A 19,005-nucleotide genomic window follows, 5' to 3' on the forward strand; every position below is an offset into this window, starting at 1 on the left:
AATTCTGCTCTTAGTTACAATAAATCAGGAGTCACCCAAACTATTTCAATTACGATATTTCAAAATGAGCATGTAAACAAAAAATATAACCTCTAATTAACAAAAATTACTCTGAATATAAGAATGTGTTTATCTAGGTTAGTTTGTCTTCCAGCATGAAAATAAAACCAAAATGAAAATCTTTCTCTCTCCTTCTTCAACCAGATGTACATAATCTTTTGTTGTAGTAACTTGTCTTCCTCTGCTTCAGGGCTTTGTCTGCTACTTCCAGTATTTAAGCAATCTCTCAGGGAACCACAAAAAAATCCGGGTTTTAACAGAGGAAACTTTATATTTAAGATAGAACAAAAGTTTTACTCAAGATCTTTGGGGGTACTGTGAGTCAGACACTTCAGACAGGAGAATGCCTAGTAAAGGTGGTGGTCTCTTGATTAAGCTTTACTACATTTAATTTCTTCCAGCCTGTTGACCCACACCCTTATGCTTCCCCAATTCTATCTCCATCTCTTCTTTATTTGCTTCCAGAGACCTGCAAATCTGTTTGTCTCTTCTCTCTTTTTCTTCTACAGACTCTCCCTCTGGTACAATTGTTTTTCTAGGGTGGGCTAGAAAACTGAGATTTTCCCCAGGAACATTTTAGTAGGAAAATCCCCTTTTTGAAATTTTCCCATTGGGAAATTTCAGTTTTCTCACAGGCAATGTATAAAATGTGGGAAAGTAGTTCCCTATTGACCTTTCTCACAGTTCCCCAGTTTTTTCAGCTGGAAAGAGCAAAAAAATGGGAGCTAAATAAATAATGTTTCACTTTTAAAAGTAACACTTTCAATTTTAAGGGTTAAGAGTTAAAAGTGCAAGTGTTACTTTGTCTTTGAAAGTGTTAATTTCAGAGGGAAAGTAACACTTTCACATTTGACATTAAGTGCTAAGATGTTACTACTGGCAAATGGGAAACCATCAGATATTGACGCGGTGGGGGAAATTCACAATTTCAGAATGAAAACATTGGAATCTTTTTTAAAGAATTGTTTTTTCTCTGCTTTTTTTTTGTTTCAAATACATTTCAGAATGAAAAAAATTCATCCAAAAGTTGTTTCCAATGAAATCTTGTCTTCCAATGAAAATAAAACGTTTTGTGAAGACGACTCTCTTCTGGAGTTATGGATAAAGAGAAGCTTTGGGTTAATTCAGTTACAGATGAATTATTTGAATTTCACATGACCCCTGTAAATTCCCCACCCCGCCACTTCCACATCTATGTGTTTTGCTTAGTTCCATTATTTTCAATGACATGGCAGTGTGAGCAGCTGGATTACAACGTGTCTGACAGCCGAACCTATGCTACTTCATTGGGTCCGGATTATGCAGCTCTTGGAGCAATCAGGAGTTAAATTTTGGGGCGACTGTTTTGCTTTTAATTAATTTTCTCCACAAAGTAACAATATAATATAACTTATACTAAAATGAAAACACATTCTGTACAAACAGAAAACTGATAGGGTACTAACAATATAAGCACATACAATGCTTCCAACAAAAATATGAATTAAGCTCCTAGAAAACAGGATCAGATTTCTTTAAAACAACCTTGTCTATCTGATTCTGCAAGATGCTGAATGCCCTCAACTTGCATTGGCTTGCATTAGCACCTTCCAATATTGTCTCCTTAGGAGAAAGCTGCTCTTTCGAGGCTGCTAATCCACAGCAGTCCACTATTTTCAGCAAAATGACACCTACAAATACTAACCTTTATGAAATGCTTTTTCCATCTCAGAATTCCATAACATGAGAATAAACAAAAAAACTAATTTGAATGTAAGTCTCTACGTATGTCTTATCTCTAAGCATAGAGAGATAAAGTGTGTGAGGTAATATCTTTTATTGGACTTCTGTTGAAGAGAGAGACAAGGTTTTGCACTTACACTTAGATCATCTTCTCTAAGCCTGCTGTTTAAATTATAAAATCTTCAAAACAGGGACTGTGTTGAGTACACCGCTGAAAATTAACAAACTAATATTATGAAATACACATCATTTATCCATTAGAGTTTCCATCCATAAATATTTCCCCTCTACTTTTATTATGTGAGAGATGTTTTTGCCAACAAGAAAGTAAATTAGTTATTTGGATCAACTTTAATATACACATTCATTATTAAATTGATCCTCCTGACTAATACTTTCTCCCAAAAACCATAGATCAGAGGAAGTGCATATGACATAATGTTTTGGTTTTTTTTCCCCATATCTCCAACAGTTATTAAACTTGAATCTAGACCTCATTAGTTTTCCTGTCCAGTGTGATCTGGGGAAAAAAATCTTTTATTATTTCAGCCACCATTTCAGGCTGTATACTTAGGCTGGTCATTCCAGTGAGCATAGGACACATCTTTTTACTAAAATTACAGCTCATATTAGTACTCAAAAGTAAGTGAGTTTGCAGTCTTATTTCTGCTATGTCTTATTACAAATTACCCCCTTTCCAGAATATATTTGAGGATTTTCTTTCTTCTCAAATCTGATTATATGCAAAGAAAGTACTTTCCTTAATCTCTTCTTCTCCCTTACATTAAAATGGATTATTGAGATAAGTAAGACACTGCTTATTCTTGAGTCGTGTGCAGGGCAGTGTTGTTCTGTTTTGGAATTGAAAGACTGGTAGTTAAATGGCCCAAATCCTGTGGAACTCTTTTCAAATGTAGGCATGAGTATCAGGAAACAGCAGATGAAACTTGATTTAGGCTGCATTTCAAGTTCTGATGTTATTATGACCATATGTTTAGCTTTGGTATTTAAATTATCCTACTGTACTAGCTTTTTAAATGGTGCAGTGTGTTTTTCTTTTCTTGTTTTCTTTTATGCAGGTGGTGCCAGGCACATAAGTGTGATTATACTACCTATTCTGCCTTATATTTCATTTTGGTTCCAACCCCCTTTTCTGTAGTTGCACATTACTGCTAAACTTTTCTTTCTTCTGGGAGGTTGAACCTAGTGGTTTTCCTTGGTGCAGTTTCCTGGGTTGGCTTGATGGGGAATTGTCTCTAAAATCAGTTTACCTTCTCCTACTTAACAGAAACTAAATGCAGTTAGAATTGGGATTCCAAAATCCAATGGAAGTCATCTGAATTGCATTGGGGAAACTTAGAGGAGAATTTGACCCCTTATGTCAAATCCATCATACACCAGCTTTCCATCAGTCCACAGAAATGCTACCACACTAAAAAATAATATTACATAATTGTCCCATTTCCTTTTGTGAACTGTAAGCATCCTTCCCCTTGTCAGGTTGCATTTACTGTAATGCAAAAGAAGGGAATTTTAATAAAAAGAAAGTGAGGCTGTTTGTGCTTGTTTATAAAACATGTATATGTAAAATTCAGTCCTAGTGTCACAGCACACTAAAAGTTGTACTTCCATACTTCTACTTTCTACTGAGTTCATTATAAAAGTCTGGCACTAAGTGGCATCCTTCTTGGCAATCTTAATAGAGAGGTCAAAGACTGAGTCGGGATGGAAACTGAATTACTCCATCCTTCAAGGTCTCTCCAGGTTTCAGGTCAGGTTTGAGGGCCATTAGAGGGACAGTGCAAGGAAGCTGCAGTGCCGCTGTTAACCTTGCAATAACTGTTTTGCAAAAAGAGTTGTCTGTCTGGGATCTGTCAAAAGCATTTAATTAACTTTTTTTTTCTTACCCCTGGCAATAAAAGAATAAAACCACAGACTTTGATTTATTGAAAGCCAGAAAGGTGTTTTACCTTAATTAAGCTGATTAAAATATAAAAAAGGAAGATCGTTGCTGCTTGAGAGAGGACTGATCAGAACTTGTTCTCCTCTAGCTCTCTTTTTTAGCTCTCATGGTTTCAGCTATGTTTTTTGTTCTGACAGGATGGCACATATGGAATGGACTGTGCTGAACGCTGTGACTGCAGCCATGCAGATGGCTGTCATCCAACCACTGGTTACTGTCGCTGTCTCCCTGGATGGTCAGGTAAAGTAAAGATTAGTATGAGGATTAAATAAATTATGACAACCTAAATAAGGTGGGACCCAATCATTCCTTTTGCTCTGGTGGGCAGAGAAGATCCAGACTGGTAGTTTCTGGGATGGGAAGTACAGGAAGATGGGAATGCCACCTCCATGGCATGTGTTCCCTTTCATGTGATCCTTGGAATGTGGAGCTCCCTGGGATCTGGGCTCTGCATACATTTGGGAGTGGAAGGGGGAAGTCTCAAAATGCAGCCAACCTCCACACCATGGTCCCTTCAAGAGATGGTCAGTAATTGTGTGGATATCTAAGATAACACTGACAGAAAAAGCCTTGATTTCAGAGCCACACCTGCACCTTCCCCAAGGAGACTTTCTAACATGCAAGCACCAGGCAGCCAGCCAGTGGGATCATGGCTTCTGCAGAAGCTGTGTTGTCAGTAGAACTGGCTGAAATTTTTTGCACGCAAAGTTTTTCTGATGAAAAATAAGCTTTAAAAAAGCTGAAATTTTGGTAACATTTCTGCAATATTTGTACTGATTTTTTATTTAATTTTTTTTGTCAAAATTGTATTTTAAATTGTTACTGAACACTTTTATTTGCAGAAAAATATTTTCAGTAAATGAAAATGTTCATTATTTTTAACATGATTTTGATTTTAAAGAATTGATGATAAAAATGTTGTGGAAACTTGCAAAAAACAAACAACTGGGTCCATTTCAAACACTGTGAAACAGAAGAGGTTTAGAAATTTATTATGAGACTCTTGTTCCATTTTTTCTACCAGCTGTACAGTAACGCCTTACTTAACGTCATCCTGGTTAATGTTGTTTCATTGTTACGGCCCTGATCTATTAGAGAACATACTCATTTATAGTTGCGCAATGTTTCCTTATAATGTTGTTTGGCCATGCAGGCTTGGAACCAGGATTGGGCTGGCAACTCCCTATCAGCTCCCCTCCACCACCATCCCCAGTGCCTCCCGCCCCCCGGCAGCCTTGTGGAATAGCAACTCCCCCCTTCCTCCCGTGCCTCCTGCCCATAGCAACCAGCTGTTTTGCGGGTGTTCGGGAGGCTCTGGGGGGAGTGGGGAGCAGTGAGGATGCAGCGCTTGACAAGTTATATCATATTTTCCTGCTCACAGAAAGTTTGCAAAAAGACTGATTTCCTCAAACATAAGCACTATTTGAATTTACTTGGTTTATTTTGTAAGTTTGTTTTTTAACTCTGTAGATAGATCACAGACATTTCAATGTAGGTATTTGATATTCAATATTTGAAATTCATGTTCTGGTTAGCTGTTGAAATTGGTTATAACTTGCATTATATCGTTTCTGTTCTCTGATCGGTTACATTTAGTTCTTACAATCAGGAGAGGCACTGACAAAGCCAGTGAGGCTTTGATTCTTGCAGAGAGAGAGAAGGGAACGAGCAAGGATTCATAGACCTTGCCTGAACGATCATTCCAGTGTGTGTGATAGTGCCGGGGCGGGGGGGAGGGGGATAAAAAATAGGATACTGTACGATTTATTGACTGGCTGAAGAGCTTAAATTAATTTTCACTTGTCACGTTCATACAAAATAACTTTTTGCACAAAAATTCTCATATTGTGTGTGCGGTTCCTGATTGTGAGCATGAGTGTTCAGGGTTGGTGCATGTAATCGGGTGTCTTCACAAATTGTGCAGGCATAAGTAGGAAGACCAACTGAAAATTTGTCCATTAGTCTCTTAATCTGGAGGCAAATAGTCATAAAGGCCAACATCAATTTATAAAACTTAAAAGGAAACTTAAAAAATATAACATACTTGTTGTAATGACTTTAGTAGAATCATGACAAGCTTTTTTGTAACGGGTCTTCCCATAAAAAAATATTAGAGACTTGAGAATTATAAACAGAATATTCTAAACTAGGTTGTGGCCAAAACTCTTAAACATAGCACAAGTCTCCAGTCCTATTTGATGCCAGTTACTGAAAAGAGGGCAGTGACTATGCATTTTTGCTTCTTTCAAAGTTAATTTGCTTTTTATACTTAGGGATGAGAAACGTTTACAAAAAAAAAAAAAGCCTCACATGTGATTATGAGTGAAATTGAGTCTCCCTGACAATGTCATCTTGGCAGCGTGTGTAAGAGAGACTAGTTTCAACATGTCAAGGTGTCTAGACATACAGTATCTTATAAACAAGATAGTTTTCTTATACTGTCTGAAAAAATCCTCCACCCACACACCATGGGTCAGACTGACAGCCATGAGGCAGCCAGACTTATTTATGAATGTACTTATATTTAGAATGGAAAAAAAAAAGAATACTTTAGAAAGAGGTTCTAAAATAGCTGTGACATAGATTCACATTTTAGTGATGACATTTTGACTGTTGGGGGTAAACAGACTAATAGTGGTGAGGATAGCTTTTGTTATAACAGCAATTTAAACAGATTGGTCGTGTATGAAAAATGAATGGAGATACTGAAACTCAACAACATAAGAAGATTAGATTTTTAAAATGTGTCCCAAATGTATTTGGAGATCATTGAGCTGGTATATGCTAGAACTAAAAACTCCAAATTCTGTAGTTTACAGAGATATCAGACCTGATCCTTCTTCCATTGAGGTCAAGGAGAAATGTACAAGTGGAAGGGACCCCGAGAGGTCATCAAGTCCAGCTGCTTGAAGTGAGGCAGGACCTAGTAAACCTAGACCATCCCTGGCAGATGTTTGTCCAAGCTGTTCTTAAAAACCTTCAATGATGGGGATTCCACAACCTCCTTTAGAAGCCTGTTACAGAGCTTAATTACCCTTAGAGTTAAAAAGGTTTTCTGAATATCTAACCCAGAGATCCCCAATCAGTGGGGCATGCCCCCGGTAGGGTGGCGCAGGGGAACATTTGGGGGAGTACGGGGGGCAAGAAGGGGGTGCCATCCAGCTCCACTCCTGGCCCCAGCCCCTACCCTGGCTGCCGGCCCCATGCCTGGGGTCTTGGGTGCCAGCCCTGCTCCTGGGGCTCCGCTCCTGGCCATGGCTGCCAGCCCCGTGCCCAGGGATTTGGCTGCCGGCCCCATGACCAGGGTTGGTTTGGCATGATTTGTTCTTGATAAATCTATGCTAGCTATTTCTTATAACCCTATTATCCTCTAGGTGCTTACAAATTGATTAATAATTTGTTCCAGTATCTTGCCAGGTATTGAAGTTAGGCTGACTGGTCTGTAATTCACTGGGCCCTCTTAGGGTATGTCTACACTGCAATTAAACATTTGTGCCTGGCCCATGTCAGCCAACTCAGGCTCATGGAGCTCAGGCTACAGAACTGTAAAATAGCAGTGTCGATGTCAGGGCTTGGCCTGGGACCCGGGCTCTGGGACCTTCCCTCTTGCAGGGTTCCAGAGCATGGGCTCCAGCCCAAGCCCAGACATCTATGCTGCGGTTTTATAGCCCAGCAGTCTGAGCCCTGTGAGCCTGAGTCAGGCTATTACGGGTGTTTAATGGAAGTGTAGACATGCCCCTAGCTCCCCTTTTTAAAGACAGGTATTATGTTTTCTCTTCTCCAGTCCTCTGGGACCTCCCCCACACTCCATGAGATCTCAAAGATCATTGCTAACAGTTCCTAGATTGATTCAGATAGTTCCTTAAGTACCCTAGGATGAATTTCTTCAGGTCCTACTGACTTGAATACATCTAACTTATCTAAATATTCTTTAACCTGTTCTTTCCCAATTTTGGCTTGTGTTCCTTTCCCCTTGTTCTTAATATTAAAAAAGAATATTGCTATCAACTTTATTGCCAGTATGATCAGTTCTTCGAAAATACCGTGTCTGTGTCTTCCCTTTTAAAAGAAAAGCAGATATTAGGCATTTTCAAATGGCAGTTTTGTACATCAGGGGAATATTATGCAATGGATTGATTTTGAGGCATAAAGTATGATCTTAAGAGGGTGCTGAGCAATTGTTAAAGTCGGGAGCAGTTGTAGTATTTATGGGGGAACAGGTACACAGCAAATACATGTAACATTTGGTAGTTAGCACTTTTCCTCAGTTTTCATTATTCCTCCTAAGGGTCATTTGTGTGCCTCGCATCATGGGTAGCATGGTGGGGAAGTAGGGCTACTATGTGTCCTCTTCAGATGGGTGGTTCGGAGAGGGCAGAACAGGGCAGGGTTGGGTGGGGGCCTTGGCTTCACCTCCTCCTCCCAGAACACACTGGGCTGGGGAGCTGCACCAGCATGCTGGGGAATGGTCACTGCACCAGACATCGACCAGGTACAAGTTACTTGTTCTCAGGAGCAGTGAGGAAACTGGCTTCTCCTGAGGCAGTGCAACAATACATTGTCATATACTCTGATCTTATGGCAAAGTCACAGTTGAGCAGAATGTCAACAAATTAAGATAGTATTTAATTAATTTTTATAAATAAGTTTGCCTTTAATATGAACAATGCCCCCAAAATATTGTTTTGCTTCTAGAAGACTTTATACTTTTAAGAACAAAATTGTAAACTCACTATTGGATATTACATTGTCATGAGCTCCCACAAAGCTCAAGGAGTAATCAGAATCATTTTTTAAAAATCTATTTTATTCTTACAGTATCTTCTGCTGTTACACAGTGAGAGGTTTATGTTAAGAATGTTCATCCTAAAGGAAACCCCACCCTGTTTAGAGAATTCAAGCTAAGAATGCTCACCCTATAAGAACCCAGCCCTGTTTAGAACTTAAACTAAGAATGTTCACCATATAGAAGCCCCTCCCTGCTTAGAACAGCTAGAATTAATGGAGTGGCTTATTTTCGGGTTCTCACTATTCTGATGCATTCCAGGAGCTGGCTGAATTATTATGGTATAAAAGGGAAGCACCCACACACATTTCAGATGACCTCTGTGCACAGACCCACCCCCTGTCCCTTGCCATCTTTCACTCTGATGTTTTTTTTAATGCCTTCATTTGGATGGAGAAGAATAAATAGGACAATGGAAAAGAGTAATGTGCTTTAAAATAAGAGAGCCTTAAAACGGAGAGACTTACACATGTTTTTGGCATTTCTAGTTCCCACCTTAAGCACTGGGTACTCTATATCTAATTAAAATAAACAATAAACTACCATTTTAAACCTAATGCACTTGGGTACTATGCTCTGTTCCTCTCAATAATCATTATCCAGCAACTTCAGTAACATAACAAAGCTATTATCCTTATCCCCTAATTTCACCTCTTCCACAAACAGCCATAAAAAAAGTGGAGTTTGGAGCAGGCCAGTAAAATTAGCAAATTCAGGCAGTAGCAGGCCAAGTCGATCCATTGAAGCAGTGTAAAAAGCACAAGGTTTTATTTCAGACAACTTAAAATATGCCTTATTTCTTAGTGATAACACATTATTCTTTTGCTGTGTTGCACACTATTTTGTTAGATGTTTGGAGATCCTGAAGTAATACCATGTCACACTGATACTGCACATGCAATTTTAAAAATCAATTTAAGGCTTATACAGCACTGGGGATTATGAAATATGCTATGTATATCAAAACAATAGCACTGGCTTATGGAAAAGACAGATGCAATAATTCCTGTCTGTGTTATGCCAGCAACATGTACAGTATTCAACCATATGTTATGCCAGACAGGATGTTGGTGGCTTTTCCCTAACATGGACACCTGCTGATACTAGTCAGATTGTCCGTCACCATATGTGTCTGCTGTAATGAGGAAGTGTTGTGTTTTTACCATGTGATCCTGACATAACTTTGGAAGCCACACTTGTTACTGAATAGAAAAGTGAATTGCCATAATTATCAAAACCTGCCTCACGGATGTAAATAAGCAGGTCCTCTGGGACGCCTGAACTAGAACACTCTCTCTCTCTCTCTTTTAGTCAGTTTGCATTTTTGCATACTGTGGGCTTGTCTCCACTTACCGGTGGGTCGACGCTGTGGCGATTGATCCACCAGGAGTAGATTTAGTGGGTTTACTGAAGACCCACTAAATCGACTGCAGCTCACTCTCCCGTCGACTCCAGTACTCCACCAGAACGACAAGTGTAAGGGGAGTCAACAGGAGAGCATCTCCCATCGACACAGCGTAGCGTGGACCCCATGGGAAGTAGATCTAAGCTATGTTGCTTGAGTTATGCTACTAACGTAACTCAAATTGTATAGCTTAGATCAATTTTCCACCCGCAGTGTGTGCTATCTTTTGTGTCTTTTTTTCTGTGACGTTCCCTCCCCACATTAACAGCAAAAAATGATCCACTTCAGCATAGATGAGAAGAGGATCACTGACTCTTTAAAAAGATTATTTGTAATAAATGGTGCGTATAGCACTAGTACCCTGATGGAATCATAATGCTCAGCTGTGTCTCATAGGCACTATACTGCTGACAGCTGAAGGAGAGTCTTGTTTTGCTCAGTTGACTGGTGTCTGTAATTTTGGAGCATAAGGACCTGAGTCCTATCCCCGTAATCTCAGTGAGTGCTATAGCATACTGACAGCCATCACCATAATCGTATATTGCCACACATTTGTGATAATTCTGTACTATGATAAAGAGCACATTTACTTTCCAAAACACATGGTTTGATAAACTCTTTGTTAATAAATAACACTTTGTTTTGGCCCATAATGTTTTACAGTGGGTTCATTGTGTCCCCAGACCTGTTGGGGTTGTGCACTCTGACTCCTTCTATATACAGAGGCAATAGTGCTTTCTTTTTAAGAACAAACTTTCAATAGATTAACATAAGAAAAGGAGACAAGTTATTTTATTTCTTTTTCCTGTGGCTGTTCAGAATGTGGTAACTGAAAAGTAAAGTATCATTGGACACGGTGGCAGTGTGTGGAAACAATAGAGCCTTGAAAAGAAAAGATCACCCACTAAAAAACTGGGAAATCTTAGACGTGACTGGGCTCTTCCTTTAATAAAATAAACAAGATGTGTGCTACCAGCCTCTGTTTCAGCAGGAATTTTGTAGAGAGGTTGTTGGTGGCTTGCTCCCTATAAAAGCGGCTGGAGACTTATTCCTTCCCCATATACAACATGTCATTAAATCAGTATATGTACCTGTGTGCTTATATGTGCCCCTTCTCCCCCCCAACCCCCAATAGAGTGGAACTGCCTCACTTATACTGAACTTAGATATAATGAAATTCCATTTATAATAAACTTGATGGAAAGTTCAGAATTCTTTCAATGCATTACGTTGTGCAAATCGAAATTCCAAATGGTCTGAACTGATATGAAAAATTCTGTGATCCTGTATTTTCTCCAGTGGGATACACTGAAGTTCTAGCTATTCCCCCAGCTTCCCCTAAATGAAGACCAAGAGCTCCCCCTCTTCTCAGCTGGAGACAATGAAGGCATCCCCAACAACAATATCCCCCTTTGAGACTGTCCGCCTCTGCACCCTGTGCTCTTCCCATCAAGCACTCACCCCAACCTGATTCCCTTCTCAGTGTTCACTCACTCATCTAGTAAAGAATTAGGGAAGCTTTCCTTGGTTTTCTCTATTATAGGATGCACCTGCTTTCCCTCTCACAAGTCTGAGCTTTCTTTTGAACTGAAGTATTGTAAGTTTAAGGAAAAGTATTTCTCATGTGAATAAGAACAAGGGGTGAAATCCTGCTCCCCATTGAAATCAATGGAAGGCCAAGATTTTATGGAGCATTTTGAGGGCCTGATCCTGCTCTCAGATGCAGTGTTCTGTGACAGAATTAACTCCAGTGTATAGGAGTGATAGTTTGTTAAAAACAGGTCTTGATTCTGTTCCTTCAGGATATAATGGGAGACTCCATATGCCACACAGGGTATAAATACACTGGCATAGTAGTGTGGTATTTATCTTATTTTATGTTGGACTATTTTCCTCAGTCAAACGGCGGATGAGTAAGCTAGAGAACATGCTCAGTGTCTGGGAACAATAGTTTTGCCTCTGTCACTACAGATCAGAAATAATTATTTATGGAATTTTCCTCTTAAAGGACAAAAATAAATAAGCCATGAGCTTTCAATGTGGGTTGATTTGGATGAATCACTTACTCTCAAAATATTAAAAGTACAGTGTATGGTGTATGTAAACATTCTGCTAGTATGGCTGAAAACACGGATACCCCTGAAGAATTATTTACTTCAGTCATGCAATTCGGATGCTGAGGGAATGCTGATTTAGATGTGAGGCTCTTGGCATAAAGCACTGGGCATTAAATGCATGAGCATTTCTTCAGAGCTGCTTAGCTGAAGTTTATCATCACCATTCAGCTATTGCCTAGCAACTTGTGGAAGCTATCAAAGAGCTCTTTGTCCGCAGCCCTGGCAAAAACATTTCTTCACAGATCTCCTTATCAGGATCAAAAGCAACACACAAACTTATCAAAAATACTTTTATTGCATAAGAAAGAAAATTCACATTTTTAAATCAAATTGTTCATCATCAGGTGTATTATTGGCACCCCTGTTAAGGTTATGTCAAAACATCTCTTGCAAACCCCACTAAAATCTTGTTTTCCTCAGTTCATAGCTTTGCTATAAAGCTTAGCTCTCTTTTCTGAAATGTAGTATACAAAATCAGAGCCTGGAGAATTCTTTATCTTTTTTGTTTAATCTTTTTGAAATTTCTACCCTTCTCTCAAAAATAAATTAGTTTTTAATTTAAACAGATGTAAAAATTAAAACCTGTATTTTCCTGTGAATTTCTTTTTTGTGTTCCTCTAAATAACAACTAATAGATGAGATATTTTAAAATATGTAGATAGAGATACAATATGTCATTAAATCAGTATATGTACCTCTATGCTTATACATGCCTTTACCTCTCAGTACAGTGGAACCTGCCTTGCTTATACTGAACTTAGATATAATGAAATTCCATTTATAATGAAGCGGAAGGAAAGTTCAGAATTGTTTCAATGCATTATATTGTGCAAATTGCAATTCCAAATACATCAGTCACCATTGAAAATGCAACATTTGCCCACAGTTATGGCACAGTAGTATCTGAGATGCCATGTTTTTTCCTTTGCTAAGTAGCCTGAAATAATTCTCCACCTGATCACCTTCACCCATCAGAAAACACATGGGAAGAGGATAAGGAAAAGGAAATCTTTGAGGTTTTCTGCACAGAAGTTTCTCCATGACCACTATAGGGGGACAGGGCTTGTCTTTTTTTCTTTCAGAGTAGCAGCATGTTAGTCTGTATTCACAAAAAGAAAAGGAGTACTTGTGGCACCTTAAAGACTAACAAATTTATTTGAGCGTAATAAAGCATAATTATTTGAGCTGGCCGCTTCCAGGGTGCAGCACGGTATTGGAGCAGGTAGGCACTAGCCTGCCTTAGCTGGGCAGCACCGCCATTGGGAGTTTTAACGTCCCGATCAGCAATGCTGACCAGAGCCGCTGGGTCACCTAAGCAAGGTGACCCAGTGCCTTATATGCCATGACCCAGAACTGGGTCACGACCTGAACTTTGAAAAACGCTGTCATAGAGGTTTCTCTGTGGGCAGATCACAGGAGCCGTGTTGTAATAACTCATAACTCATGGACTACATAAGCTCAGAAACACTCTGTGGTAGCTGTTGGTAAATGATGACTTGTTACTAGTGACCACTGTATACTGAAACTCAACTTGCCCTCATTGAAACTCTGTGAAAAAATGTGTTCGCTATGACTGTGTGAAGCTGTGTATGATATGAAGGATAATGCACAAACAGAATGAGTTAAGGCAGACAGTGTACAATTTAATTCTGAAATTGGTTGTATTTGACAGGTGGTGTTACAAACTCATAAACCCAGGCGAGAGTTTTCAAATTTGGGTACCTAAATAACTCCATATTTAGGCACCTAACTAAGTGGTCTGGTTTTCAGACATGCTAAAATCCCACAGTTCCCATTGATTTCAAATGGGGGTCCTTAACATGTCTCAATATCAGGCCACTTAGGTGCCTAACTATGGGCTTATTTTTCTAATGTTAATTTCTAATGTTAATTTCTAAATTTGAAAATATTGGCCCAAGTTATTGAGAAGCTGGTTGTTTTGTGTCTTAACTGTAGATAAAAGCAGGACAATCAAGATCCCTGTGGAAGCAAAAAATCAAATGTGATGGTGGTATTGTTAAGATACAGTAACTCTTTCACCTCATGACAATAAAAATTCTTTTCAGGTCAATATTAATCGAAGGGTTGTTATTATCTTATGGCTGTTAGGTGACCTGTATCTGGATTCTAATAGACAGAAGTTTTCACTACTGTTGGCACTATTTTGGCCCCCTTTTTGACAGTCTTAACAGAGAAGCCAAAGATTTAAGAATCTGGAGATTCACCTTTCCTCTAACCAGAGCGGTGCTCATTCCTTAATTAGATTCAGGCAGTTTGCAGGGCACTTGTTGCAGGGCTGGGAGGGGGGTGGGGATGGGGGGGTTTACACTGTGCCTGTATGGATGAATAGGGTAATTTATTTTCAAGGATTTTCAGCATTTCACTAACACTAAATATTCACTTTTCAGTGTTTTTAGAAGATTTTTCTCAAATATCACAAGTGAAACTATTTTTCCTTTTTTGAAAAGTGTGACAGTAAGTGACCAGAACCATATTTTGCTGGAAATACTTCTAAAGCAAGTCGTACTTGTGACTGGATTTAGTCCATTTTTTTCTTTAGCCAAATGATTCATTCAATAGAGGCACTACAATAATCGTCAGTTGCTAATGCAAAGTTCTGTAGACACAATAAGGTCTGAGTACCAGAGTGGTTGCTTACTGGCATTTAACATGCGGGGAAACTTTTCAGAAATGGGTAAAAAAGAAAGAAAATCAGGAAAGTTAGATTTAATGTTGCTGGTTTGCAAAGAAAAAAATGTCTATGATTCTAATTACTAGTTCATATTATGATTTGTGCCTGTTTCTGTATTGGGGTTCAAGTCATGGCAATTTCATATTCAGTTTTGTGCCAAAAAGAGACAAAACACTGAATGACGGATGTCCTTAGTACTGTGTTGCAGCTAAGCATTTTGGAATGCTCACATGGTGTGTTTTGAAACCTTCTGTGTGCTCTACATTTTTTCATTTGGTATGAGGCTTAGTGGCAATCAGCTCACCACTAATTAGAAGTCATTCCCTGTCCCGATCACTATTGTTACATGAAATTACCTCAGGCCTTAAGAATTTTTACATTCAGAAGAGGAGTTTCTGAAGTAGCTTGCTTTGTCTTGTATATTTTTCTCACAAAGCAGTGACAATGATCTTCTGCTATCTCGAATGATCATTACAGCGGAACCAAAAGCCATTTATGCCGCATTTGAATTATTTTGCACTTTTCCATTTCATTTCTCTTTGCCGCTGGTACACAGAACATACCCATGGTGAAAATGAGGGGTGCACAAGGCCTGGTTTTTTAAAGGTCATGGGAGACACCAAAAACTTTTGTAATACTGGAGGCTTGGCTAATTGGGGGCTTCAGCCCTGTAGAAGTCTTAAGCTTTGCTAAGCTGAAGCTAAGCACCTGAAGAGTTCCTAAATCATTGTGGCTTAACTTCAGTTTTACTGATCTTAAAAGCTCAGCAGGAATGAAGCTTGAAGGTAGGATCTTCTGTTGCTCATATGTTCTGTGGAAGCAGAACTGCAGAGATGCTTTCCTGCTGTAGAGCTTAGGATCAAGTCCTGCACACAAATAATCAAAGTGGGAATATAAAGGGATCCAGTGTTGTGGAGTCCAGGAAAGGCAGAGGGGATGAAAGCCCTGATCCTATTAAAGTCTATGGAAGTTTTGCCCTTGACTTTCATGGGGCCAGGATTTCACCCCCTTGTTTGTTATCTGTGGTCTATAGAATCTGACTACTGGTGTTGCTGGTGACATCTCTGTGTATTTAATGGCTTGCAGGTATACACTGTGACAGTGTGTGCACTGAGGGCCAGTGGGGTCCAAACTGTTCATTGTCCTGTTACTGCAAAAATGGAGCTTCGTGCTCTCCAGATGATGGAATCTGTGAATGTGCACCAGGATACAGAGGCACCACTTGTCAAAGAAGTAAGGACAATACTTTAAAATTTTCATCCCTTCTTCCTTTCTAAAATATGTGTATCATATAACACTATGTGGTTTTGGTAATGTATGATGTAACAGGCCCACATTCTGCATTTTAACTGTGCTAATGTACAGGTGTACCGAAACGTGCTTTACGTACAGTTATCAAATAGTTCCCAACAGTAATCATCTTCTTCTTGTTACTATAGTTTTATGTTTTTATTTATTATTTATATACTGCTATTGTAAAGGGTCTTACAATCAAAGTCCAAAATTTTCAAATCCAAGTTCCTAATATCAGGGTCCTAAATCCATATTTAGGCAACTAAATAAAACAAGCCTGATTTTCAGAAGCGCTGAACATCTGCATTTCTCACTGCGTTCAATGGCAGTTGCTAGTCTAATTATTACTATTATTTAACTATTATGTTGCAGGAGCAACTAGATACCAGCCAGATCAGGGTCTCATTGTGCTAGGCACTAACACAGTATACAGCATACAAATGGACTATATGTACAGACATATAAATATGAAAGGTTTTGCAATCTAAAAGACACTGCATAACAGAGGAGACAAACAAATGGGCTGAGGTGGGGTGGCAAAAAACAGGATCACAAAAATAATAGGGTGTAATAATAGGCACAATTCTTAACCATCCAAGAGTACTAATCACTATTCACCACCTTCCTAGCCTTTTCAGTCTGTATTTTTCGGTTTGTACCATAGAAGAGGTGAGGGAGAGAGATCCAATGAGTCATAAGCATAGAGATGGTAGCCTTTTTTCTGAAGGAGATCATACACCGGTAGGGTTTTGAGTGAGAAGAGTAAGGGACAAGGATGGAGACCTGAGAAATCCCCACTGAAAGAGGAAAGGAGAAAGGCCCATCCAATGACAATCAAAAGATAAGAGCATAACCAGGAGTGGATGGAGTCACAAAGCCCAGGAATGACAGGATTTCAAGAAGAAAAAGAAGATGAATATGGTTGACCCTAATATTAAATGCCTGATATTACTGTGGCATTAGTATTCTCTAAGCATTTCTAGTTAAGTGGTATAATTGTTCTTTACTATCACTTGCATGCCTCTCAAAGGACTTTTTCAGTAAATCAGTTAACCCAAAAGAAGACTAAGAACCTAGGAACACAAGAAAGGCCATACTGAGTCAGATCAATAGTCCACTGAGCCCACAATCCTGTCTTCTGACAGTGGCCAATTCCAAGTGCTTCAGAGGGAATGAATAGGACAGGCAATCTTTGAATGATCCATCCCGGGTTGTCCACACCCAGCTTCTGGCAGTCTGAGGCTAGGGATACCCACAGCATGGGGTTGCACCCCAACCATCTTGGCTACTAGACATTGATGGGCCTATCCTCCATTAACTTATCTAATTCTTTTTAAACCTTGTTGTAGTTTGGCTTTCTATGGGTATAACAAAGTGTAGTGGCTTCCACAGTTTAGCACTCAAATGGCTCTCAGAACAAATGGCTCCTGCACAGTCTAGAGACCAAGGAGACAAATGGTCATACAAATACAGGGCCTAATGATCAAATGCTTTTTTCTGTAAAAAGTCAAATCTTATGACTGACACAGTGCTTTACTTGAAAATGGTGAAGCACTCCAGAGGGATTTGACCAAGTCAACTGTCTCGAGTGTCCATTTAAGAGACTGAATTTTGAACTAAATTAAAATAATGAAAATATACCAGGTTACTCTGGTAAATAGTGATTGCTGCTGTACAACAGACACTAAACTTAAAGCATTACCTAATATATGCTAATTTATCAGGAAATAAGGGATTAGAGAAACAAAGAAAGAAATTCCATGCAACAGGCCTTTTTTCTTTCAGTCTCTTTATTTGGCTAGTGATACAGCTCTGCTGAAGAAGGGACTAGTACCATTGGCCTCAAAATGAACTGGAGGCCTCAGTGTTTCTGGTCTGAGGTGGTGTGTAGCTCTCTGCACTGTTAGTGAATGGCTAATCTAAAGAATCGATGGAAAACACGCTGCACCTGTGCCTTTCTGCCAATACACCAGTGGGCTGAAGTAATTTAGATTTGTCCAACAAGTGAGAAAAAAAATGAGACGTCAATAATAGCAAAGACTTATTGAAAGTCTTTCCTTTTAAGGATACAACTCTCTTACTCCATTTTCCTGTGTATTGTGTTTTAATGTTTTTTCCAACTACTTATCCTTTAATTTTCAAATCTACATATTTTTCATACATAATTCATGAAAGTTATTCCTCTCATCCTCTGCTTAAAGGGAAATAGGTTTGATCTGAGTCACATTCTTGTTTGTATTTGTTTGGCTGGTGCGAAATATAGCCTGACTACATGGCTAGGCCAAATTCTGCCACTGAATTACAATTTGTGCAACCCCACTGACATGAATGGGATTGCTCAGGGTGTGAGTCAGGCCAGAATTTGAGTCACTGTCATTATAGGCTTTAACACATTCAGTGCTGTTCTTCAGTGCCACTACAGTATGGTAGTCCATTGTGACAACATCCTTTCAAGTGCCTGAATGTCACCAGTTACTAACCAGACTGTAGTAAGCTCCTCAGGGTAGGGACTTTTATCTTCTTAGATATCTTCAAGGATTAAGCACTCATTGGAACTAGATAAAAAACAATAACCACTAGTTCATCAAGAATGCACCTAGTAAATGGAGCAGTACTGGAAGTGACAGGAAGGTAGCTCTGAACTGGTTAACTGTTAACCCATTTAGTGGTTGAAGAGGAATAGAACATGGTGGGGTGGAAAATGCAAGAGGAAATGGCAGTATATTCTTTCTGATTTCAGTTTGCTCTCCTGGGTTTTATGGACATCGTTGTAGTCAGGCATGCCCCCAGTGTGTGCACAGCAGTGGTCCCTGCCATCATGTAACTGGACTTTGCGACTGCTTACCTGGTTTCACAGGAGCCCTCTGTAATGAAGGTAAATGCTGTAATAAAGACCCTTGCAATGGATACAGCGACCAAATGTGGCAATTTTTTTCATTCCATGCATTCTAGACTTATCAGATCACA

General features: G+C 39.2%; 1 protein-coding gene across 1 annotated transcript in view; it reads left to right on the top strand.

The window, feature by feature from the left end:
- MEGF10 (multiple EGF like domains 10) overlaps window positions 1–19,005 on the top strand; it is a 140,433-nt gene that overhangs the window by 100,138 nt on the left and 21,290 nt on the right. The window contains exons 13-15 of the mRNA XM_074953064.1: window positions 3,883–3,985; window positions 15,832–15,978; window positions 18,779–18,913. Coding sequence (XP_074809165.1) covers window positions 3,883–3,985; window positions 15,832–15,978; window positions 18,779–18,913 — 385 coding nt within the window. The remainder of the gene's footprint in view (window positions 1–3,882; window positions 3,986–15,831; window positions 15,979–18,778; window positions 18,914–19,005) is intronic.

The sequence above is a fragment of the Natator depressus genome, chromosome 5, assembly GCF_965152275.1.
Source record: "Natator depressus isolate rNatDep1 chromosome 5, rNatDep2.hap1, whole genome shotgun sequence".
Taxonomy (NCBI): Eukaryota; Metazoa; Chordata; order Testudines; family Cheloniidae; genus Natator; species Natator depressus.